The sequence below is a fragment of the Ovis aries genome, chromosome 3, assembly GCF_016772045.2.
Source record: "Ovis aries strain OAR_USU_Benz2616 breed Rambouillet chromosome 3, ARS-UI_Ramb_v3.0, whole genome shotgun sequence".
Classification (NCBI taxonomy): domain Eukaryota; kingdom Metazoa; phylum Chordata; class Mammalia; order Artiodactyla; family Bovidae; genus Ovis; species Ovis aries.
The window spans coordinates 31,846,604-31,872,343 of record NC_056056.1 but is presented as its reverse complement, the minus strand read 5'-3'; the positions used below and the strand labels follow the sequence as shown (position 1 = coordinate 31,872,343).

The following is a 25,740-nucleotide window of genomic DNA, read 5'->3' as shown; positions in this document are numbered from 1 at the left end:
ATATTAATTTATTTAATCCTTAACATTATCCCTGTGATATACCTTCTATTATTGGTTCACATTTCACACAGAAGTAAATTAAGCTGCCCAGAGTCACACAGATAGCAAAAAGAAATTCAACCCAGAGAGTCAGGATTTGACCTTAAATGGTTATGTTAGCTAATAAATTTTCATTTTTTTCCTAAGTGTTCAATTTAAGAAGCTAAAAAAAGACTAGCATAATAAAGGAGGAAAAAAGTAGAAGGAAATAGTGAAATAGAACACAGATATTTAATAGAGTTAAGAAAACCAAATTTCTACTTTTATAGATTAAAAAAATTAACAAACCTTTGGCAAGACATTTTTGAAAGGAAGTAAAAATAAAGTTAGGAGTAAAAAGGAAAAATAACTGAATACATTACAAACAATAAAAGGGAATATTATGACAGATTTTACATATAAATATAAAAACAGGTGAAATGAACAAATTATAATTTGTTAACACTGATTCAAGAAAAAAATAGGTAGTTCTATTGTCATGAAATATTTTGATTCTGTAGTGTAAAATCTCCTCTAAAAGAGAGTCCAGACCTGGAATTTTACTGACAGAATAAATAACTCCAATTTTATACATCTGTTTCAAAATATAGAAGAGGGAGTATTCCCAACTTATCACATGAAACTATCATAAACCTCATAATTTGATAATAGTGTGAGAAAAGATCATTATAGATCAATTTAGCATAGAGGCAAAAATTCTAAATAATATTGAAAAGTTGAATAGGGAAATTTATAAGACAGCTACTCAGCTATGACCAAGTGGGATTTAACTTATCCAGGCAAAGATGATTTGATATGTAAAAATGTTTTACTGTAATTTGCCATATAAACAGGTTGAAGGAGAAAAACAGTTGCTCATCTCTCTAAATGCAGAAAAGGTATTTGATAAAATTTAGTACCTATTTATGATTAAGAAATGAAAAAGTTATTAGCATACTGCTGCTGCTAAGTTGCTTCAGTCGTGTCTGACTCTGTGCGACCCCACAGACGGCAGCCCACCAGGCTCCTCCGTCCATGGGATTTTCCAGGCAAGAGTACTGGAGTTGGGTGCCAGTGCCTTCTCCAATTAGCATTCTAGGAACAGAAGAAAACTTCCTTAACTTGAAAAGAATGAGCTATTGTTCTGTTAAGATAGAGAACAGCTCTGTTCGTAAATGCAAATTGTTTACTTGTTTTCAGTTAATTGATAGATTATTTTTAAAATCAAAGTATACTTATTTTACAGTGTTGTGTTAATTTATGCTGTCCTACAAAGTGATAGTTAACTATTAGATTTAACCAGGACCTCCTAGAAGCATACCTTAACTCAGAGGAGTGAGTCTAATGATACTTTCTAGGATCATTGTAACTCAGGTAGAGGAAATGTTTTTGGCAAGCCCCGTGGTACTTGTCACATCTTACTAATATGCATAGACTATGGTTTATGTACGGTTAAGAGTGCCTGCAGTACAGGAGACCCAGGTTCTATCCCTGGATCTGGAAGATCCCCTGGAGGAGGGCCTGGCCACCCACTCCAGTATTCTTGCCTGGAGGATTCCATGGACAGAGGAGCCTGCAGGCCACAGTCCATGGGGTCACAGAGAGTCACGCATAACTGAGTGACTTACCTTACCTTACCTATGGTTTATGTATTTTCATTCACCCAGTAAATACTAACTAAATAACTATAGTCTACCAGGCTCTCTCTTGGCTGGGATTATCTTGATGAAAGACAGTCCTGTTGTCCAGAAACTCACTCCAGTGGAGAGACAGTCATACAGTTGGAAGATGCTGCCTGTGATCGGAGAATGCACATAATGCCTTGCAGAGCACAAAGAAGCTCGTTAATTCAGACGCAGGAGGAATGGCTGATGAAGGAAGACTTGGACCAGTATTTTTTTTTTAACTTTTATTTATTTATTTGGCTGGTCTTAGTTTTGGCATACAGGATCTAGTTCCCTCATCAGGAATTGAACCCAGCTCCCTTGCACTGGGAGCGTGGAGTCTTCGCCTCTGGACCACCAGAGTACTCCCTGGAACAACATTTTAAAGGACAAGTTAGAGGGCTAGCCTTGCAACCGTATTAAGATCAGACATTTATTTGGCTCCTCTCCACTTTGCTTTTAAACTTAAAATTCCCCTTTTTACAACTTCAGCCAGTAATATAGCTAATATTTATTAAGGACGCACTCAGTGCCCTGCACTATTGTAAGCACTTTATGTGTGTTAACCCATTCAGTTCTCATAGCAATGCTGTGGGGCATGTACTGTAATTAATCTCATTGTACAGATGAGGAGACTGTGAGGTTTCCTATGGTTACTCAGCCAGTCACTGCCAGAGCCTGATTCAGATCTTGGGGGTCTTATTCCAGACCAATGCTCCTGAAGTCCTTTCACTAAACCAGGCTACTTCTCCATGGCATGTAACCACGGTGGTCTTCTGCTTTTCAGTAGAATCTAGAGAAAGGTGCAACAGAGAGAACTGAGATCTGTAAGAGAGAGAGCTGAGAGCTATGAAAACTTTGCTGTGAATGGTGGTGTTTGTATTATTATTGCCTTAAGTCTTGATCTTAGACATTTTGGACATACTCTCTGGATACCACATTTACTCAGTCTAGTTAAAAGGGTTCATCTATAAAATATTTTTATTTCTGAAAAGAAATAGAGCTTAGGCTGCTTTCCTTTGTTTGCTCATGACTTGGAGTTTTTGTTTTTGTGTATAGATAGATGCCCCAAGACATCTTTTACCAAAAAATTCTATCTAAATGTGGTCTAAGCTCCCACCTTTGCTGTGAAGCTTTCTTTGTTTACTTTAGGTTTTTGTGGTAGTTTCCTTGTTTTTGGCGTTTTTTCCTCCTCCTTATCCCAGCCTTTTTCTACCATCTTGTTCAGGATTCTATAGATTCCAAGTAAAAGAAATTCAGTTGTATACCCGTGGTGGATTCATGTTGATGTATGGCAAAACCAATACAATATTGTAAAGTAATTAGGCTCCAATTGAATAAATTTATAATAAAAAAAATTTTTTAATGCAAAAAAATAAAGTATGTTTGTGGAGTCCCACTACAATATATGGCTTTCCTGAAATTCCATATGAACTTAAGATGGTTTCAATATTCATCCATCTATAAAGCAGTGTGACAATATTCTTTACATATAGATATTTTATTTTTACCTTTAATTAAAAGCATACTTTATCCCAGTTCTGTCTCGTACTAGTATTATGATATTGGGCATACAAAACTTCTCTGTGCCTCAGTTTCCTTATTTTTAAAGCAAGTATGATAATTGTATCTTCCTCAGAGATCTTTTGTGCAAATATTATGTTGTAAAGCAAGTGATAATTAAATATTTGCTGTGTTTATTACTTAGAAAAAAACAAAAAAAAACAAAATAGTTAAGCTAAAAAGAGTGGTAATTGGAAGAATACTAGGACCGCTAACTGAATCAGTAGAAGGGGCAGTTCCTAGACATGGGAGTGAAGTCAGAGATTTGGTTCCCCAGCACTCCTTGCTCCACCTCTCTCTCTAATCTTTGCTTCTCTCTTTCCTGTGTTGACTTCATTTCTACCCCTGATGGCCTCACTAGGAAATGGGGCAGCCCCAGGTTTACCTTACGCTCACTTTAATGAGTTTAGTGAGGGAAAGGCTTCTTTCTCCCCTCCTCAGTATATCTGAATCCTGGGAAGGGATTGTGGCCCAGCTTCGATCACGTGCATGTCCTTTGCACCAGTCATTCTTACCAGGGGAGTGAGGTGCTGTGATTGTTTAGATCACGTGACCACACTTGGGTGGAAGTGGGAGGAGCACTGAGGGTGAGAGACTCCTCAAAAACCACATAGAAGGGTGGCTTCCAGGGGGGGTGAAGCAACTTGCCCAAAGGGGGAAGAGGATGTTAGCAGAGAAGGGGACGGGGTGCTGAGCGGATAATCACAGGTTTCTGCTAAGACACTCAGCTATATTCCAGATTTTGGTGCTTTTCCCTACTTGGAGGCTGAATTCTTTGAAGACAAGGACTATAGACTCAGGAGTCAGATGGTCTTGGATTGGATCCCCTGTGAATCTTTATAGCATTTTGCACAGAACTAGATGCTCAATAAACATTTAATTCCTGTTTAATACTTTTCATTATTTTGACCCACTCTAGTCATGGTTTTAGGTAGACGTTATCTTTTCTATTTTAGTTATTATTTAAATATATATTGCATAGTTTATTAAATAATTACTTCTGTGTTTAGTTCAATATCTGACCGGATAAAAGTTATGGGTAACTTGGTTCAACTACACATGTCAAAACTATGACTGAACAAAATTCCTCTTCAAATGTTGTAACAAGCAAACTGTTTTCCCTGGATTTTTAATGGATTGCTTTTCTATTGAAAATGAAATACCAAATCAAATACTTGGCTTGTAAAAGATTTTTGTTCCTTAGGAATGAATTAGTATAAAAGCAGTTGATTTTAACATACATTTGTCCTCAGTGGCTATATACCTTCAGTACTTAATGTATTCAAGATTTTTTTAAATCATCTTTTTTAAGACTTTTAATCTTTTTTACTTTAGTTTAACTTGCTTTATGATTTCTTTAAATGCAGTTGCCACATTTTTATGTAAGGCAAAAGTATTTAAATCCATGCCATATTAACTTTCTATTTTCTCCTTAGGAACTGAGAGAAAGCTACAATACACAGCAGTTAGCCATTGAACAGCTTTATAAGATCAAACGTGACAAACTGAGGGAAATTGAAAGAAAAAGATCAGAGTTAATACAGAAAAAGAAACTAGAAGATGAGGCTACAAGGTAATGTAATTGATAAATTTATTATACTATATTGCTACTAAAATTCTAATTATTGTTGCCCATATCTTTAGTTTGACTATGAATAATATATGGTGAATAAAGTTATTATCCTAAGATGCTAATTAGATTCTAAAGTTTAGAAGTTTAGTCCTTCTTTTCTGGACTGAGTTTACAGTAACCAATGGTAAATGTCCCCTTAGTGAAAACTACAGGCTTTGGAGTTCAACCTGGGTTATCTTGATCTACCAATTACCATCTGAATGACCTTGGTTAAGTCACTTTACCTTTTGGAACCTCAGTTTTTACCATCTGAAAAATAGAAACAGTAATGCGTACCTCATAGCTAATTCAGAATTAAATAAGATTAAAGAGCCAAGTATAATGTTTAGCAGGTAATAAGCACTCATTTTTGTCTCTCCATAGTAAATCTATTACTGTTTCCTGAGAAATCATAAAAACCAAATACTTAATTTTATAGAGTGTAATATTGAGTGCAGAAATACCATGTTGATACAGTTTTCTGTATATATCTGGGCTGCATCACCTGCCTACATTTGTAGCAAAAAAAAAAAAGTGAGACAGTTGTGTAGCTGAAGCATAGAGCCGTTCACTTAGAGACTTCACATGACTTTTTTTCTATCGGTAAGATTCTACTTCTGATATGTTCCTATGTTTCTCCTAAGTTCTCTAGTGTCAGAAATTATAATTAACAAATATCAACACACCAGCATTTCTTTACCCTGGAGAAGAGTAGAAGAGTAATGTCCATAAAATAGCTACTGGGAAGACAAGAAAGACACATTACCATATAGCAGGCCTCTTTTCTTACTAACTTCAGAATAACCACCTCAGCACATTTTTATTTAGTGGTCACTGTTGACTATGATGCAGGTAAACTCTGGGTTACTCCTTGTCTCTAGATTCCTCATAATTCTAGTAGGGAATTCAGACAGCTAAGCAAATAGCTGTAACATTTTTTACTCCAAGACTCATACTTTTGTGACTCCCTAGCAAGAGATACCGGAGAAGGCAATGGCAGCCCACTCCAGTACTCTTGCCTGGAGAATCCCAGGGACGGTGGAGCCTGGTGGGCTGCACAGAGTCGCATGGGGACTATGCGACTATGGAAGGTAGTCGCATAGTCCCCATGGAAGGTAGTCACATGGGGACTATGGGGTCGTGCAGAGTCGGACACGACTGAAGCGACAGCAGCAGCAGAGGCAGTGAAGTTTAAACTAAGGAGGTTTATATCTGCCACCTAGCTTGTGCCGCAGTGTGTGCCACAAGGGAACTGTGCAATGGGTGCAGCACTAGTCACTGTGCTAGGATTTGTTGACACAGGCAAGTACCTTGATATCTCTCCATCATTGCTCATGGTTCCTTTCAGCCCAGTAGACCATATTAGCAATACACATTTTCATTTTATTCACCATCTTCACACATTATCCTAGTTTAGTAGAGGGAAGCAATCAGAACATGTAGGATTGGTTCAGAGCTGGGTCTTAGTACTATATCTTGACTTCTTGGCCACTTGCCCAGCTATGTTGCCTTCTCACCCAAAGCTATTGGTAATAGTCAGGTTTTCCCATTGTAGGTCTGGTCTCTTTGCCTGTCATCCAACTTTTGAAGCATCTTCTGGCCCTGGACCAGTTTCTCATCCACAAACTTAGAAACTACCAAAATTTAATTTTGTATTCTCTTAACTCTCACATCTTTTCTTTTTCTCAATAAACATATGGCAAGTACTCTGATAGTGGTTTTCATAACACTATGGCAGTTTAAATGAAGGTAGGTTGTGTCATCCTAGACATGAGAGACTGTCAGGGAACATTACCAAGGAACTAGGAAAGGGATATTGGTTGGAATTAAGTCAAGACTGCTAGAGAAGCATACTTCTGAAAGGAGAGGTAGATGTCAGTTACAGAAAATGCTAGAGAAAGCACTCTGCAAGGTGTTAGAGGGTGTAGGAGGGTTTGCAGAGGGTTGAGTGGAAGCTAGTTGTGTGATAATGAACCAGGAGTATGAGGTGTAAGATATTTGGGGGATGAGGAGAAAGGGTTCATGACTAAGTGGGTCTACAGTTTTTAAAATATCTAGGATTTCCAAATTCTTCCAGGAATTATAGGATAGAGATACAGAATTAAGCCAAGACTTTCACCTTTGTGGGGCATAAGTGTCCCCCAAAACCCAGGATGCATCAGTCACAATCATCACAGCCCCTGATAGAGTATGCTGAGGCTTGAAGAAGGTGTTAAATTTGGTGGTGACTGCTCTGCCTTCAGTAAGATCATCAAAAGTATGTGCAGGAAGAACTGTGGTGAGCATTAATTCTGTATGACCACAGGTCGTCTTGACTAGCTAGAAACCAAGCTGCAGCTGTATCAAATGTCATGGAAACTTGTACAGAAGTGTAGACCTCTCAAGGAAAAATGATCTGTTAACCAAAATCTAACAAATGAAAAAGACTTTTAATTGATAATATAAGAAGTAATCTGTCTGTCCAGAAGCATTTCCTGTTTTCGTAGCAATGACTAAATCCCAAAAACAGGGATTAGCTAGGATAGTGAGAGTAAGAGTTTGACAGCAGTCCAGGTGGAGAATCTAGAGAGAAGGGAAGGAAGTTTAAATACAGTTGTTATATTTGTTTTCTGATTAGTTCCATTTCTGTTTTTTTCCACTTTTTTCCCCTTGGATTTGGGAGATTGGCTGGCAGGAAGAAATCTGAGAGTGTGAGAAATTGTCAGTCATACACTTCAGCTCATCTCTTTGTCCATAGTTTCTCTCTTGATTGATTGACTAATTGGTTTTCTCCTTGACCCCTGATTCCCCATGGTTTCTCCACTCCCCCCCGACATGTCTTTGCTGTATGTAATAAATACGTAATTATGTTTAAAATTATATTTATATAAGAAATATTAATTTTTCTTCAGTTAGGAAGAAGATCTATTATATTTTTATTTTGCATAAAAGAAATTTAGGACATTATGCGAACTTTTTCTTGTTTATAAAGGAAAGCAAAACAAGGAAAAGAAAACTTATGGAAAGAAAATCTTAGAAAGGAGGAAGAAGAAAAACAAAAACGACTCCAAGAAGAAAAAGCACAGGAAAAAGTTCAAGAAGTGGAGCGGAAAGCTGAGGAGAAACAAAGTAAGGATAAGGATAAAAACAATTGGTTTGATTTTTCTGAAACAGAGCAACAGAAGCAACAAGAAAAAAAATTCTAATGAGGCAAAAAGAAGAAGAAAATTTAAATGGATGCTAATTCTTCTTCTAAATTAAACTTGGATGAGAAGTATGTAGTCTTAAACAGATTGAGGGTAGAAATCTTAAAATGACACAAAGAAAAGAAAGTAGTCGTCACTACCAAGGCATAAACCTGGACCCAGTGTTCATAACTGAAATAATTTAAAACTTTATTTCACTAGTGTAACTAAACTGTTTATTTTAATGAAGTAACAGTAAACTGTTAAGTCTTTGCACAGTGTAATTTTCTCAGATGTTATACGTTGTTTTAGTACCCCTTCCCAGCGTATTTGTAAAATATTAACAGCTTAAGTATTATTGTATTTTTTCTGGATACACATATTTTTGAATCCTTATTAATGACAATGTATTAAAAATTTTTAAGTTTAAGCATTTATTCTACAAATGAACAAAGTAAAATATCTTTAGTAAGTCTAGTATGCTTGTGAGCCCTTCTGCTGTGTTTGTTTTTAGAACCATACTGATGAATCTGTAATTAACTCTGTTTATACTGACTCACTTCCTCACTTGTGACCTCCCTTTTGTGCTCGTCTTCCCTGTGATAGTCTGACCTCCACAGATCAAGTTAAGCCTCTTGCAGCTTAGCCTCCCTCCACCTGGCACAGCTCAGTCCCCAGCCCTCACCTTCCCTTATCCATGCCTGTGACACATCCTGCCAGTCGTCTCTCTGTTTTGCTGCCTCCTGCTTAAGACAAATATCCTTGTTTGTTTTTTATATTGATTGTGACTGTTAGAAATACTTAAATCCAACAAGCCTATATCAAATGGATTCTCATTGTACTGTTTGATGCTCAGTTTGTTTTTTTTTTCTTTTTGAGCTCTTCATTGAGTCATAGCAAAGATGTGTATCTATGAAAGAAGCAAATAATGATAATAATCTTCTCTTTAGGTGAGCCAGCTGGTACTTTGGTGAATTACAGAGCATTGTATCGCTTTGAAGCAAGGAACCATGATGAAATGAGTTTTAATTCTGGGGATATAATACAGGTTGGAAACAAAGTCTTTTCTTTTTTCTCATGAATAAACTGAGTGCACTGTACTATATTACTTTCAATAATAATATTGAGTGTACTATTATGGGGCTTCCCTGGTGGCTCAGACAGTAAAGAATTATACAGTAATTTACCATTTTAAAAATACATCTTCAGCGTCACCTCATTTTGTTCTTAAGACATACTACAGATCTGCAGACGACATTACAGGTAAGGAAGACTTACACAAGCTGTAATCCTCAGCGGCACACTGCCAGCTTGGAGTGCGAGTACATGTCTTTTCATTTCTAAACCTAGTGTTCTTTTCACTAGGCCATGCTGCTTTATGCTGTAAAAAGTGACTCTGATTTTATTTTAATAAATTACCAATGATATTTGGGAGAGCTAGTTATTTTCTGACAACCATTGGAAGAGTTGAAGGAGTTAGGTTCTGTAGTTCTAACTTCTAACTAGATGCAGAATGAAAAGGATTTTATTGTATAATCACGTGACGTGTAAAATGGATGAATAAGAGAAGATGCAGGGAATAGCATTGGTTGAGCTGCTGTGATACATTAGGAAGAATACAGGCTGTAGAAGCATAGCAACTTAGATTTTAGTGCCGACTTCAGTTTTCCTCTTAGAAAATAAAGGTTATATTACCTAGATTACCTAGCCAGTGTCTGTTTTCTTTTTAATCTGCGTTGTCACCAGTTTGGTGTATTTTATCAGTTGAGTAGCAAAAGCTGAATGGTACTTGGACTAGGGTTTACAAGAACCGACTCTTCAGATGCTCAGTATCCTCCGCAGCTGCACACTGCTTCTGTGGGATTGCCGCAGTGGCCGTGCGTAGCTGCTCCTCAGCTGAGGGAGGTCCATTACATAGGCAGCTTGAGTCCCCAGTCTCCTGGCCCCGCCATTCCTCCCTGTCTAGTTGGTGGTGATGAGGTGGTGTCCAAGAATGAAGAAATATAGCCTGTCTGGGCATGTCTGGCCAAGAGCCTACTTAAGGTTTGGTTATGTCTTTTGTTTCAGCAAATTCTTGTTGGAGGTTATACTAGGCTAGGGATATAGTAAACAATTCACAGTCTCTGCTCTGAATAAGTTTACAGTTATTGAGAAAGATAGACATCCCAAAGAAGTAGAAGGGTGTGGACGGCTGCCCACTTTAGAGCAGACCTCTCCCACAGCCAGAGGGCCAGTCTGGTGGTGGCGACAGCAGGAACGTAAGGTTAGCTGGAGTTTCTCGAGTGCTTATGTTCTCTGCCGAATCACTGATGTAAAGAATGTCATGAGTTACTAATGTAAAGAACGTCATGAGTTACTGTCAGATATCTAATTTGGAGGCTTCCCAGGTAGCACCAGCAGTAAAGAACCCGCCTGCCAATGCAAGAGATGCAAGAGACGCAGGTTCAAGCCCTGGGTCAGAAAGATCCCCTGGAGGAGGGCATGGCAACCCACTCCAGTATTCTCACTGGAGAATCTCCATGGACAGAGGAGCCAGGTGGGCTACAGTCCATAGGGTTGCAAAGAGTTGGACATGACTGGAGCAGCTTAGCATGCATACACACACCTGATTTGGACAACTTAGTTAATAATGGTGTTCATTCACTAAGAGAGGAGGATTAGAAGGAGGACATTTAAAGGGGAATTATAATGAGTTCGGTTTGCGATGAGTTTCAGATTTCTAGGCAGCAGTTGCGTATCCAGAGGTATCTCAAGCGATCTCTGGCAAAGGCCAGAGGGGGCCAGTTTGGATGTCATCAGTGTGTTGTGATGGTCATTGAAGATGTGACCGTGGCAGAGCTCCCCTAAGGGGGAATAATGGGGAAGGGGGAAGATGGCTGAGGGTGCACTCGCTGGGAAGCATGGGCACCGAGGGATTGTCAGAGGAAGGGGAGCCGGGGAAGAATGACTAGAGGAGGAAACGAAACAGAGTGTAGAGTCAGGGAAGTCTGAGAAGAGGGGTCCACAGGTAAAACAAGACAGTGCTTCAGGAGAAATAACCATTGTATCAGCAACTGGACAGTTACTGTTAACCTTGAGAAGAGTGTTAGTTGAGTGGAATAGTGGAGGAAGAAGCCAGATTTCTGTGAGTTGAACAGTTGGAGGGGAGGAAGGAGGAGACAGTGAATATATGAAAATCTTGAAGGAGCTTGGCTTCTGAAGGGGAGAAGGAAGTGAAGGTGGAAAATAATGACAAATGTGGATTGAGGGAAGTTGTTCTGTTTTCTTGTTTTTTTAACTTGGCAGAAGCTTGAGCAAGTCTAATGATAGAAAGGGTCTGCAGAGAAAAAGGGTTAATGATACCAGAAAGAGTAAATTACTAATAGAGGGAGAATTTTTTTCCAATTAAGCTATAATTTACATTTAGTAAAGTGCACAGCCATCAGTGAATAGCTCTAATAATTTTTACACATATGTAAATCTTTGAAGGGGCTTCCCAGGTGGCTCGTGGTAAAAGGATCCACCTGCCAGTGCAGGAGATATGAGTTCATTCCCTGGGTCAGGAAGATCCCCCTGGAGGAGGAAATGGCCACCCACTCCAGTATTCTTGCCTAGGAAATCCCATGGACAGAGGAGCCTGGCAGGCTGCAGTCCATGGGGTCACAAAAGAGTCACTACTTCATAAGTAAAACGACAACAACGTAAATCATTGAAGCCACCATTGAGATCGACACATAGAGCACAAACGCTCAGGAAGGCACCTCAGGCCTCCCTGTCAGACCTCTCTGTTCTGACCAGCGGATGGAGACGAGAAAGATTCTTGACAATGTGGAGGGCCCAGGAAGAGGGAGGGGTGGAAGGACTGGGTACATTTTCCTTTGTGGTTGGAGGGCTGGATGAAAGAGTGGATGGGATCATAATTATTGCTGAAGTAGAGGTGAAGTCAGATCTGAGGGCTTCTGTATTGTTGTTAAGATAGGAGGCAAGATTTAATCAACTTAATGCGAGAAAGTGGCAGAGGAGGTTTGAGAGAAAGTGAAATAAATTAGAAATTCCTCTGTACCCTGGCAACATTTTTCATCACAACCTATGTTTCTAGTCTTGTCTGTTAATGCTGTTTTTGAAGTAATAGTTTCTCTAGGCCTGTGAGAATTATGTACAATTTCCTATCTTAGGTCTCTATGTAAATTGCCAACTAGAAATTAATTATAATCATAAATGACAAGTATAAAATTGATTAAAGTTGACTGCTTACAAAGCAAATCTGGCCTAACTCTGAAGAATAAATGAGTCAGCAGTTTCTTTTTCATAAGGCAGAAAATAATAGGAAACAATATTAAAGAGATTATGCTTTTAAAAGTTTGTAAGAAAAAGAGAAAGTTAGTATTTGAACACCAGTACTCATACATTTCAGTAATTCCTCACCTTGAGACCAAATATTTAAATCAGATATATAATTCCTGGGGTTTGTTGTTCTTGCCTTCATGGAGATTCTACTGGTCTTTGTGAACTATTTTTGTGTATTAACTTGGATAAAATTAAAAATTTAAGTTTAAAAGGGCACCTTGTCAATTGTTAGAGGTAGTAACCTATTGTAGAAAATGCTTTAACCATGTAGTTAGATGGACTTGATTCTGAAAATTAGGCTGCTGGACAGTGTTCTGCATCTCTTCTCTTTGCAGATATGTGGCTTTCCAACCACTGCTAATTCTTCTTTTTTTTGCCATAGGTTGACGAAAAAACTGTAGGAGAACCTGGTTGGCTTTATGGTGGTTTTCAAGGAAATTTTGGCTGGTTTCCATGCAATTATGTAGAAAAAGTGACATCAAGTGAAAAATCTGTGTCTCCTAAGAAGGCCTTACTTCCTCCTACAGTATCTGCTACCTCAACTTCTGAGTAAGTTTTTAGCTAATAATGGAATTTATATGTCGCTGCACATGTTTGAATCCCTAATATGTATTTGTGTCAACCTGATATTTAATCATATTGTAATCTGTACTGGACTCTGTCAGAGTACCTTTTATTCCAAATTTAATACTGAAGTTTAGTAAATAAAAACATAGGTCATTTTTTTAAATTAATTTGTGTTTAAGCACTATGTATATTATATATATGAGTAGATAAATTGGTAGTACTTCATTAGATTCTAAATAATTAAGTATACTTACATCATATTGTTATATTTATAGATCACTTTCTTCAAACCAACCAGCATCTGTGACTGATTATCAAAATGTATCTTTTTCAAACCTAAGTGTTAACACATCATGGCAGAAAAAATCAGCTTTTACTCGCACTGTGTCCCCTGTGTCTGTATCACCGATTCATGGACAGGTTTGTATATTTCATTTTTGTGTGTTTTATGCTTTAACATTGCTCCTGCTTCATATAAAATAGAATGAAGATTTTTGCACAAAGGCTTCATTGATTCATTTACCATTTGTAGCATTTCGTTTCGGTCCTTAAACGTTCATGTGTGATACAAAGTTGAAGAAATTATTAGGGGTTTCTCAACAATTTATGGAGAAGGCAATGGCATCCCACTCCACTACTCTTGCCTGGAAAATCCCATGGGTGGAGGACCCTGGTAGTCTGCAGTCCATGAGGTCGCTAAGAGTCGGACATGACTGAGCGACTTCACTTTCACTTTTCACTTTCATGCATTGGAGAAGGAAATGGCAACCCACTCCAGTGTTCTTGCTTGGAGAATCCCAGGGACAGGGGAGCCTGGTGGGCTGCCGTCTATGGGGTCGCACAGAGTCCGACACGACTGAAGCGACTTAGCAGCAGTAGCAACAATTTATTCTCTTAGTAACAAGTTCCTACCAGCTAAGGTTTCTAAACTCAAAATATCATCTTACAAATTTGATGATATTCTTAATTTGTAATTATTATAAGAAGAGCTGTGGGCTTGGGGAGATTTTTGTTTGTTTGTAATTTTCCTTAATTAAGTCATTGTGTGAGAACTGTATTGTATGTGTATTTAGCCTCTGGTTTAGATGTAACCAAGATGCAAGCATTTACATTGCTCGCGAAGTCATGTCAGACTCTTGCAACCCCATGGACGCCTGCCAGGCTCCTCTGTCCATGGGATTCTCCAGGCAAGAATACTAGAGTGGGTTGCCATTTCCTTCTCCAGGGAGTCTTCCTGACCCAGGAATGGAACCCAGGTCTCCTGCATTGCAGGCAGATTCTTTACAGACTGAGCTATGAGGGAAGCCCATTGTTACGTTAACATTATTAAAAAGAAATTGCAGACTTTATCAGAATAGAGTCCTGCAGATTTCACCTTACTCAAAAAATGTTTATTGTGTGACCATAGGTCCTAGGCATTTATTCTGTGCTAGAAATTTAATGAAAGAAAATTCTGTCATTAGTAAGTCATCAGCTAATGAAGACACAAATAAATAACTGTATGAGAAGTGTTGTAATAAAGATATTTTATGAAATCCTAAAGGGTATACAGCAGAGAGAATATTTCAGTTCAACCAGTGGGAATCAGAGCAGGCTTCACAATAGTTAAGGCATTTCAGTAGAACCCTCAAAAATGAGCAAGCTTTTAACAGAGAAGGAAAGTTACTCCTATGAATGAACAATTTGGGGAAAGTCACTGAGGCATGTTAACACAGGAGTTCATAGGAAACAAGTATTGTTTATAGTGTGGCTAGATTACCAGATTCATAAAGAAAGGGTTAAAATGTAGTTGGAGAGAGAGGTTGAGATTTATTTGTGAAGCATTTAATGCCATGCTAAGCAGCTGGCAGTGAAAAGTCCATGTGAACGTTGCTCAGTCGTGTCTGACTGTTTGCAACGCCATGGTCTGTAGCTTGCCAGGCTCCTCTGTCCATGGAATTCTCCAGGCCAGAATACTGGAGTGGGCAGCCGTTCCCTGCTCCAGGAGATCTTCCCAACCCAGTGATCGAACCTAGGTCTCCCTCATTGCAGGTGGATTCTTTGCCATCTGAGCTACCAGTGGAAAGCCCGTGAAGGTTTTCAAAAGGAGAGTTAAGTTGTGTATTTTAGAGAGAGAACTCTGGCAGTCATATAGAGGCCAGATCGGTAGAAGGAAGCAAAGGGAGGAGACCACCAAAGGGTGGATATTACAGTAGTAACAGGTGATGCTGTGAACCAGTGTCACAGTAGCGAAAATACACAGAAGAGGGGAGGGACTTAAAAAAGTATCAGTCAACCCAAATTCGGCAATCCATTGAACAGGAGGAATGAGGAAGAAGTTGCAGTTTAAGATACCTCTTCAGGGTCTTTAGCTCAAGTGACTGAGAGGATGGTGGTATCATTGTGCAGTGTAGGAGGAATGGGTTTGGTGAGTTCTAAAAGTGATTACATTTCAGATGTATCACTTAGGTATTTGTATACCTAAGCATGAGGGCCAGGCCCAGCAGGCAGCTTGATTTACAAGTCTAGAGGTCAAAAGATAAAGTTACAGTTAAAATATAGATTTGAGGGCTTCCCTGGTAGCTCAGTGGTAAAGAATACACCTGCTAATGCAGGAGACATGAGTTTGATCCCTGATCCAGGAAGATCCCACATGCCACAGAGCAACTAAGCCTGTGCACCGCAACTACTGAGCCTGTGCTCTCAAGCCCACAAGCTTCACCTTCTGAACCTGCACACCCTGGAACCTGTGCTCCGCATCAGGAGAAGCCACTGCAGCAAGAAGCCTGAGCGCCACAGCTAGAGAGCGGCCCCCACTCCCTGCAACGAGAGAAGAGCCTGAGCAGCAGCGAAGACCCTGCCCAGCCAGAAATAAGTAAACAAAAGTATATACATTTGAAAAGATACAGATTTGAGAAGTCCTGCCTGGAAAATCCCATGGACGGAGCAGCCTGGAAGGCTGCAGTCCATGGGGTTGCTGAGGGTCGGACATGACTGAGCGACTTCACTTTCACTTTTCACTTTCATGCATTGGAGAAGGAAATGGCAACCCACTCCAGTGTTCTTGCCTGGAGAATCCCAGGGACGGGGGAGCCTAGTGGGCTGCCGTCTATGGGGTCGCACAGAGCTGGACACAACTGAAGCGACTTAGCAGCAGGAGCAGCAGCAGCAGCAGCATCAGGCGTAAATAAGATTTTAAGAGAAATCATGTGAAACAGGAAGAGAAAGAGGCTGGACCAAAGAGGAGCCGTCAGTCACCAGACAGTGAGCTTCAGGTAACTGGATTTCAGTGATGTCACCACCAATCAGAGATCAGGGAAAGTAAGGGTTTGAAGAAGCTTTTGGCTCTGAAGTTATCAATGACCTTGTCAAGAAGTTCAGTATTACAACGGTTGCAGAACCTAAATTAGAATGGACTGAGGGGTGAAATTGGAAAGCAAGTGCAAGATTTCTGTTTCTTTAAAACGTTAGAGGTAGAATTAAGTAGTGAAGTAAAGAAATTAAAGATTCAAACGAGAGAATTCACAATGTTACAAAATGTTTTTAGAAGATGGGAGGGACTGGTAGAAAGTTTAGAGCCCAGGTAGAGGGGTTAGCCTTATCAACAAAACAGAAACACTCCTTCCTCTGAGAGAAGAAAAGAAAGGAGAAATCAGAATATGAAGAAGTTACGAGAAGAAAACAAAAGTGGAGGAAGGTCAAGCACAGCTGCATCTCCATTCCTAGTGGAATAAACTGGACCCTCTGCAGTGCGGAGACTTGGAAGTGAGGAAAGAAAGGGTTTCCCTTTTCATTTGTTATGTGAGTACCCATGGTGCTTAATGCCACGGGGTCTCCTTGAATGGTAAGTGTTGGGTCTTTATTCAGATGGTCGTCTGTCGTATATAATTTTAAATCAGTTAGTAGATTAAGATTATCTTAAGTCATCATTGATAATAACTCACCGCCATACCAAACCAGTCTGCTGTTAGAGCAGTAAGTATGTTATATCCTGGGAAACAGAAATCACAGTTGTCGTTGTTTTCTGTGTGTTTTTGATTTTGTGGTTTTGTCTTCACAGGGACAGGTTGTGGAAAACCTGAAAGCACAGGCCCTTTGTTCTTGGACAGCAAAGAAGGAAAACCACTTGAACTTCTCAAAACATGATATCATTACTGTTTTGGAGCAGCAAGAAAATTGGTGGTTTGGGGAGGTTCACGGAGGAAGAGGATGGTTTCCGAAATCTTACGTCAAAATCATCCCTGGGAGTGAAGTTAAGCGGGAAGAGTAAGCACTTAGTTTTGTGTGTTTCCATGAGATGTGGATGTTGCCAGTTTCACTGATGAGTCAGCCACGGTCCAACTGGCTGTGCAGGAAAATTAGAAGTTTAAACTTAAGTGTGAATATCAGAATGGTGATTCCTAGAGTGAAACAAAATCACAACTAAGGTATCTGTACCAGTTTTAGAATATCTTTTATTCTAGTTATTTCAGATTCCTAAAGTTTTCGAAGTGCTTAAAATTTTAGATCGTTTGCTTTCTTTGTACCAGCAGGTCAGTTAGAGAAGTTATTTTTCATTTCCTTTGGAGCTTTCTCCCTTGTTGTTTACTGTAAACTGTCAATATTTAGATAAATCTTTACTGAGGGCCTCGCCTCTGCCTCTCCCATCTCTGGATCTCCATAGTTCCTTGCAGGTCACCTTTCTTGGTGCTCATGACACACTGTGTTGTAGCTATTTCCCTTCTTACCTATATTCCTTATTAGGTCATAAGCTCCAGGAGGTGGGATTCATGTCTTTTTTGTTTGCTTTTTAGATTTTTGATCCCTAGTGTGATCTTAATGCCTAGTAGCTGCTCAATCATACTTGCTTAGTGAAGAGAGGAGCTAATGAAAGAACACACTTTCTTTTGCATGAACAAAAAAAAAAAAAACCAGGTGTGGTCTCTTGTCTTTATTTCCCAGTCTCAGGGGAGTCAGGTCATCAGACATCTTTACTACCAAGAACCAAGTACTCTAATGTAGCTGTGGGAAATTATCACTTGTGTTTTATGTGGAAGTTGGTCTAAAAAGAAAAGCAGAATGGTTTATTGAAAAGGAATGGGGTCATTGGAAATTAAGATCTTTGAGTTCTGATTCTACTATTTTTGCTAGACTGTATGGGGTAAGCCTTCTTGGTCTCGAGTTTTTTCATTGATTGAATGAAAATAACTAAAAAATCTTTAAAAATTCTTTCAGTGCTAAGGTTCTGTACATTAATTTTTAGTTCAAATGTCAGAAGACATTTACTTTTCAACCTGATATGGAATTCTAGAGTGTGTGATAGCAGTAGCAACAGTAATAGCTGATATGTGTGCTGGCACTATGCTAGACCCTTTATGGTAATTATCTTATTTAAACTCCATAACGTTTTATAGAGAAGGAACACATAAACACAAACAGGTTAAGTTTAAATGCTTAAAAAGACATTTCTTCTAACTTTTCATTCGATTACTGATCCTTTCTAACATAAGGCACGCACTTGAAGACCTGCAGTAATGGAGAATTCAGCCAGGCAGTCCGTTTGGTGTGCCCATGAGTTGTAGTAAGAGTCCACTTTTAACCTGAAAACTGCTTCACTACACAGTTTAGTCACATAATTGGGGACCCCTGACATGTCTACAGATGTCTAGTTCTTACTGCCTCAGTTTTCTAGATTTCTTAGTTTCCTGGGTTAAATTGAAAATAAAAGCTATATATGTTCCCATATGTAAAAATAAAGCGCTGTTGTTTGTATATATTTTTAAATGTACTGTGCTCTAAACAAGCAGTAAAATTTATAATTGCCCTTATTTTTTTCTAACCAAATCCAGCCCCATATGTGCTTCACCAAATAACTGCCCATTTACCAGTGCCTAATGTCTTTTAGATTTAGAAAAGCAAAATAGCTCACATTTGAAGAACTATTTATAAATCATATTGAAATTACTTAAATAGATTTAAAAAATTTAGTAGTTTGTAAGTAGGCAGTTTATAATCCACTAAGATTTTGTGTGTGAGCGTATTTCTAGCTTCTGTACTGAGACAATATTTCAGTTAATTTTAGCCCTTAAAAGAGCACACTGCTAAAAACCTGCTGTCTTCCATCAAACCATCTTTCTTTTTCATTTACGTGATGATACCTTTTTTATTGTATTATTATTGTTTTTTATCTGTTTTGTGTGTTTATTTGGCAGACCAGAAGCTTTGTATGCATCTGTAAACAAGAAACCTACCTCTGCAGCCTGTACAGTGGGAGAAGGTGAGCTTTGGTTAATTTGTAAATTAGATGGAGGTCAAATTAGCTACTGACTGATTATGTAACTGACTTCCCACAGTTGTTACTCTTATTGCTTTTGTGTCTTCAGTGTTAAAGTGAAATTAGGAGAAACCTGCTGCCACTCTATTTCACATGAATATTTAGGAGATAGAAAATATATGACTGAAAATACTTGACACTTTAAAAAAATCAGTACTATAAAAGTTCATATCAGTTCAGTTCAGTCGCTCAGTCGTGTCCGACCCTTCACGACCCCATGAACCACAGCATGTCAGGCCTCCCTGTCTATCACCAACTCCCCGAGTCTATCCAAACTCATATCCATTGAGTCGGTGACGCCATCCAACCATCTCATCCTCTGTCGTCCCCTTCTCCTCCTCCCCTCAATCTTTCCCAACATCAGGGTGTTTTCAAACGAGTCAGCTCCCAGTAGCATATTGGGTACCTACCAACCTGGGGAGTTCATCTTTCAGTGTCCTATCTTTTTGCCTTTTCTTATTGTTCATGGGGTTCTCAAGGCAAGAATACTGAAGTGGTTTGCCATTCCCTTCTCCAGTGGGCCACATTCTGTCAGACCTCTCCACCATGACCTCAATAAATAAATAGATAAGTGTGGCAATGAAATAGCATAAAGTTTTTTGTTTTCCTTTTATTATATATTATAGATGTTTAAAGTATAAGGAAATTTTAGTACATTTAATTGTTTATGAATTGCCTTTTTTTTTTAGCCACACTGTGCAGCTTGTGGGATTTTTAGTTCCCTGACCAAGGATTGAACCCAAGCCCTTGGCAGTGAGAGCATTTTAATTACACTATGCCACATAAATCATTAAGTAGGATTTGAAATCAAGATATACTTTAATCATAAATATTACAAAGAAATTTTTGTTGCCCCTTTGGGTGGTTTGACTATCTTAATTTTGAAAAGGTGTTGAAAAATGTCTACCCTTATTTCAGGCAGTGTTTTTATGTAATAGTTACATAGGTTTATAAATGAATTGTATATATCCATTGTAAAACTAGTTGAATAGTTTACAACTATTTTGTTTGTATTGCTCAAGAAAATCAGTTTAATAGTAAGTTAAACAGTTTATTCATTATCTACTACATTAGAAATTCTATGCTAGAGCCTAGAATTATGTTTTATTTATCATATACAAGGATGAATAAAACAGTTTCCCAGGTGCTAACAGCAGAACGGGAAGGATAGGCATACAGTTGTAATAAATTCTAAATGAAAACACAGTTTTGAGTAAGACCTATGAATCCACAGAGGTGGCCACATTGAATCATCTTAAACAATGAGTAGGGTCTTGCTTAGTGATGAAGGAAAAGAAGGCTTGGTGGACACAGGGAAAGGCGTGAGCCAAGGCTCAGCTGTGAAAGGTTAGGAAAGGAAAGTGAAGTTGCTCAGTCGTGTCTGACTCTTTGCGACCCCATGGACTATAGCCTACCAGGCTCCTCTGTCCATGGGATTTTCCAGGCAGTAGTACTGGAGTGGATTGCCATTTCCTTCTCCAGGGGAATCTTCTCGACCCAGGGATCGAACCCAGGTCTCCCTCATTGTAGACAGACGCTTTACCGCCTGAGCCACCAGGGAAGTCCTAGGGAAATCAAGTTACCAGCAAGCCTAGAGCCGGAGGTTTACTGTGGAATAACGGCAGTGGAATGATGCTAGGAAAGTGGTGAGGAGCATTTTGAAAAGAACCTCGCTTGTTACAACATACCTTAACCTTGCAGTCATCTTTTGTTTTATTGAGTCAGCTAAATTGAATAGTATGGGAATGTGGATAGTAAATAGTTTTTGTATGATGGTTCTGGTCATCTTCAGTTTATGATCTGCAGATCAAATTTCATGTCAACAAATACATATAAAAACTTAGATAGTTCCTTAAGGTTATTCATTAACAAATATTTATGGAGCATCTATTCCATGCCAAGCACCGTACTAGGAGCTGGACCATTGTGATGAAAACTGGCCTCTCATACTGATGTCAGCTGAAGAGTGGGCATTTGCATAACTATATATAAAAGAATTAAAGAGAAAAGAATTTAAGAGATTAAACTATATGTAACAAGGTTAAAAAAACTTTTCATGTCTTGACCCTGTAGAGATACTGATATGTATTTGTAGCTTTGGGGTTATTCTCTGTGACGTGATAATGATAATGATGATGATACAGTGGGAAAAAAGAAACCTGTGATAAAGCTTTCCATCCATCCTAAGTCGCTTCAGTTGTGTCTGACTCTGTGGTCCCATGGACTGTAGCCCACCAGCCTCCTCGGTCCATGTCATTCTCCAGGCAAGAATACTGGAGTAGGTTGCAGTTTCCTTCTCCAGGAATCTTCCTGATTAAGGGATCGAACCTGTGTCTCTTACAATTCCTGCACTGGCAGGCTGTTTCTTTACCACTAGCACCACCTGGGGAGCCCCAGTCTTATCCCAGTAATTATTAAGTAATTACTTCATTCTACTTTCTACCTTAACATCTCTTTTCATTAGGTTTCCTTAAGTCACAAGGTCTTTTACAGCAAATTTACTTAAAATCTTGGAAATTAACACTCTTTTTTTTACTTCTGTAATCTTATAACCAGAATTAGTTTCTTTTTTCTTTATTCCCTACAGAGTATATTGCACTTTATTCATATTCAAGTGTAGAACCTGGAGATTTGACTTTCACTGAAGGTGAAGAACTATTGGTGACCCAGAAAGATGGAGAATGGTGGACAGGAAGTATTGGAGACAGAACTGGAATTTTTCCATCAAATTATGTCAAACCAAAAGATCAGGAGGTAGAGTTACTTTGGTATAGAAACAGAATCATTCCATTTTTGTTGCTCAAGGTTCATATTTATAAAGGATGCTTACATATGGTTTTGGTTGGGCTGCTTTGGTTACAAGGAGACCATTTAAGGTAACTCCAATAAAATATAGTTTATCACAGAGATCCTGTTAGATAAAGGAAAAATGATTTTATGAAATTCCAAGAACAAGAGCCATAGATAGGGCCAGGCCTCATGATGACTGAAGTTAGGGAGTGGTTTGGATCCAGGGAGGCTTAAAAGAAATCCGGACATCTCTAAGGCTCTGCCGTTACTATGACCCAGCCCACTCTTAGAGTTCCTGCTGCCTTGCTCCTACCACTGGCAGCAGTTCTCAGACTTTTTGATTTCAGGAACTTGGCACATTCTTAAAAGTTATTGGGGACTCCAAAGTTTCTGAAAATATATGGATTATTTCTAGCAATATTTCCCATATTAGAAATTAAGACTGAAATTTTAAAAAATTTACTAATTCATTTTGAAATAACAAAATTAAACCCATTATATGATGACTTAAATAACTTGCTTTTGGTGGAAAACAAATATGTACTTCTCCATCTTCAGAAATGAAAACGTTTGGTTGAAGTAGTTGAAGAAAATTCAACCTCACACAAATATGAGCGATAACAAAAGTGTTTTAAGAACGTATTCGGATACCTGTGGATATTCTTTGACACTGCTGTACCAAAACTTGACAAGTACTAAATTCTTGTAGATTACTTGCAGTGCAGAATCTGAAGCCAAATCAGTGAACATTCCTTATTGTTACATTAAAATTCACCAGTCTGTTTTGTATACTGAGTGTGATAACATCATTCATTGATCATTTGGCAAATACTGGATCACTGAGTTATGCAGATATTCCCTATATTGCTACATTTCATTATATAATATTTTAAAAATTACATTTGTGGCTTAAAGACTCAAACATAAGACATGGCACCATAAAACACCTAGAAGAGATCACAGGCAAAACATTCTCCAATGTAAATCATACCACTGTTTTCTTCAGTCAGTCTCCCAGGGCAATACAAATAAAAACAAAAAATAAACAAATGAGACCTAATCAAACTTACAAGCTTTTGTATAGTAAAGGAAACCATAAACAAAATGAAAAGACAACCTATAGAATGGGAGAAAATAGTTGCAAATGATGTAACTGACAAGGGCTTAATTTCCAAAATACACAAACAGCTTATACAACTCAACAACACCAAAAAAAAAAAAAACCCAATTCAAAAATGGGGAGAAGACTTAAATAGACATTTCTCCATAGAAGAAATACAGATGACCAATAGGCACATGAAAAACTGCTCAACATCACTACTTACTGGAGAAATGCAAATTCAAAAGTACAGTGAAGTACCACCTGACAGAATGGCCATCATTAAAACGTCTACAAATAACAATTCCTAAAAATAAGAAATGTGATTGGCCCAACTTATCCTGTAAAGTCAAACAGGTCATAGTTGCTGTTACGCAGTCTTTGTTCTTAGGTCAGGTTCAGGAGGAACATGGCAAACAATTAAAAATAAAAGCATCACCTTATATGTAGCAGGAGCAAAACTCACATATCCCTTAACATACCCAGAGCACAAGTGTTATATGTGGTGGGCATTAATTCTGACCCCGCCCCCCAATGATGAAATGAAATGTATTTGTATTAACATTTAATATTCAGAAAAGATTCAGAAAACGAGCTGTTCCTGTTGAGTTGCCAACATCAGCTACTTATATATAATGTATTCTGTCAGAGTCAACTCTCCCTATAAGTATTGGATTCTTAACTTATTTGATCAGTATAAGGTTAATCATTATTTTGCTCTTACTCTAAAGAAATGAGGACCCTGGGAATTAGAAATCTCTAGTTCCTAATAGCCTGTGTACTTTTAACCCTGGATTGTTGAAAAATGATAAAACAGTGTATCGTTTCCTTATAGGGTTTGGGGAGTGCTAGCAAATCTGGAACATCAAACAAGAAACCTGGTATGTATCATGATGAAGACGACAAACTACCAAAGTGTTTACCAATCTTGAATTCATAGTTCCTTGTATTCTTCTTAAAGAAACCTGGTATATGTATCATGATGAAGCGGACGGACTACTAGGGTGTTTAATAGTCTTGAATTCATAGTCCCTTGTATTTCTTCTTAAAGAAACCTCGTATATGTATCATGATGAAGCGGACGAACTACTAGGGTGTTTAATAGTCTTGAATTCATAGTCCCTTGTTTTTCTTCTTTTCAGAGATTGCTCAAGTAACATCAGCATATGCGGCTTCTGGTTCTGAACAGCTTAGCCTCGCACCAGGACAGTTAATACTAATTCTAAAGAAAAACACAAGTGGGTGGTGGCAAGGGGAATTACAGGTAATAACTTTTAAATAACATTTGTTAATATTATTATAAAAGTAATGCCTACTCATTAGAAACATCAGATTAATAAAAATTCAATTTGTCTTATTTGATTAATAATTAATAATTATTTGATTGATTATTAACAAAGCTCCAAGAGGTATTTACTTATTAGGAGAACATTAGAAAGCTCTTTTTAGTTTACGAATATTATTTGTGCGAAGTATGCGGAGAACTTTGAGACTGAACAATCTCCAAGTAGACTTCTACAAAGAGTGTTGAGATGCATATTGAGTCTTCCAGTTGTTTAACATTGACCTCAAAGGCCAGTGCAGAATTCAAGTGTTCTCAAGATACCCTCCCTCCTAACACAGATTGTAAGTTTGGAGGGCCCTAAGACCACTGCAAGATTCAGTAATTTCCCATAAAAACTCATAGGACTCACTGAAAGCTGTTATACTCATGGTTATGATTTATTACAGCAAAAGGCTTTAGATTAAAATTAGCCAAGGGAAGAGATGTATGGGTCGGAGTTCAGGAGGGTTCCTAACACAGAGCTTCCCATTGTTCTCTCCCCGTGGGGTCATGGGCAGCATAAATCTCCTGGCAACAGTACACATGGAGTATTGCCAAGCAGCAGCTCACGTGAGCCTTGGGTTCCAGTGTGCTTATTGAAACCCCATCAAGTAGACACGGCTGATTGTTCGCATGCCTGAACTCAGTCTCCAGTCCCTCCAGAGGTTGTGTTCATATTATGACCCAGAGGGCCCACCGTTAATCACATCATTAGGCTCTCCTGCATTGTTAAGCCCCCCCACATAAACTGAGACACCATAAACTGAGACACTCTTTTAACAGTCAAGACATTTCAAAGGTTGAGATTACCTTTCAGGAGCCATAGGCAAAGGCCAGGCCTCCCTTTGGGCAAGGTTAAATTCTTTACTACACAGTTTGGATTTTCTTATTTTTAGTTTATGTCTCAACAATTGTCTTTAGTCTCATTTTGTGTGTTCTTTTTGCTAATTTTATAGGCCAGAGGGAAAAAGCGACAGAAAGGATGGTTTCCTGCCAGCCATGTTAAACTTTTGGGTCCAAGTAGTGAAAGAACTACACCTGCCTTTCATCCTGGTATGGAAATGTGTTAACTTGTGTTTCATCTTAGGAAGCTTTTTTTTTTTTTTTTTAACTCAGCATTTCTTAAATTAGCCAATTCTTTGAAAAATATTTTAAAATTTGTTCTTTCTTTACCTCTGTGAGAACTTCCTTTCTAAAAAGTTCTGTTAGAAACAGCCAGCTGTTCAGTGATGCTTGAACTACATCACTCCTTGAAATTGTTTAATTGCTCTACCATCATACTTCAAAGCAGTTGCTTGGATTTCCAAACTACATTTGGGAA

General features: G+C 38.5%; 1 protein-coding gene across 32 annotated transcripts in view; it reads left to right on the top strand.

Annotated features, from left to right (window-relative positions):
* Positions 1-25,740, top strand: part of ITSN2 (intersectin 2) — a 124,440-nt gene that overhangs the window by 65,748 nt on the left and 32,952 nt on the right. For all 32 annotated transcript variants that reach the window (XM_060411905.1, XM_060411913.1, XM_060411896.1 and 29 more), the window contains 11 exons: positions 4,682-4,818; positions 7,829-7,965; positions 8,972-9,069; positions 12,730-12,896; positions 13,190-13,334; positions 16,954-17,159; positions 19,085-19,149; positions 21,794-21,960; positions 23,931-23,976; positions 24,238-24,359; positions 25,376-25,472. In XM_060411905.1, coding sequence (XP_060267888.1) covers positions 4,682-4,818; positions 7,829-7,965; positions 8,972-9,069; positions 12,730-12,896; positions 13,190-13,334; positions 16,954-17,159; positions 19,085-19,149; positions 21,794-21,960; positions 23,931-23,976; positions 24,238-24,359; positions 25,376-25,472 — 1,387 coding nt within the window. The remainder of the gene's footprint in view (positions 1-4,681; positions 4,819-7,828; positions 7,966-8,971; positions 9,070-12,729; positions 12,897-13,189; positions 13,335-16,953; positions 17,160-19,084; positions 19,150-21,793; positions 21,961-23,930; positions 23,977-24,237; positions 24,360-25,375; positions 25,473-25,740) is intronic.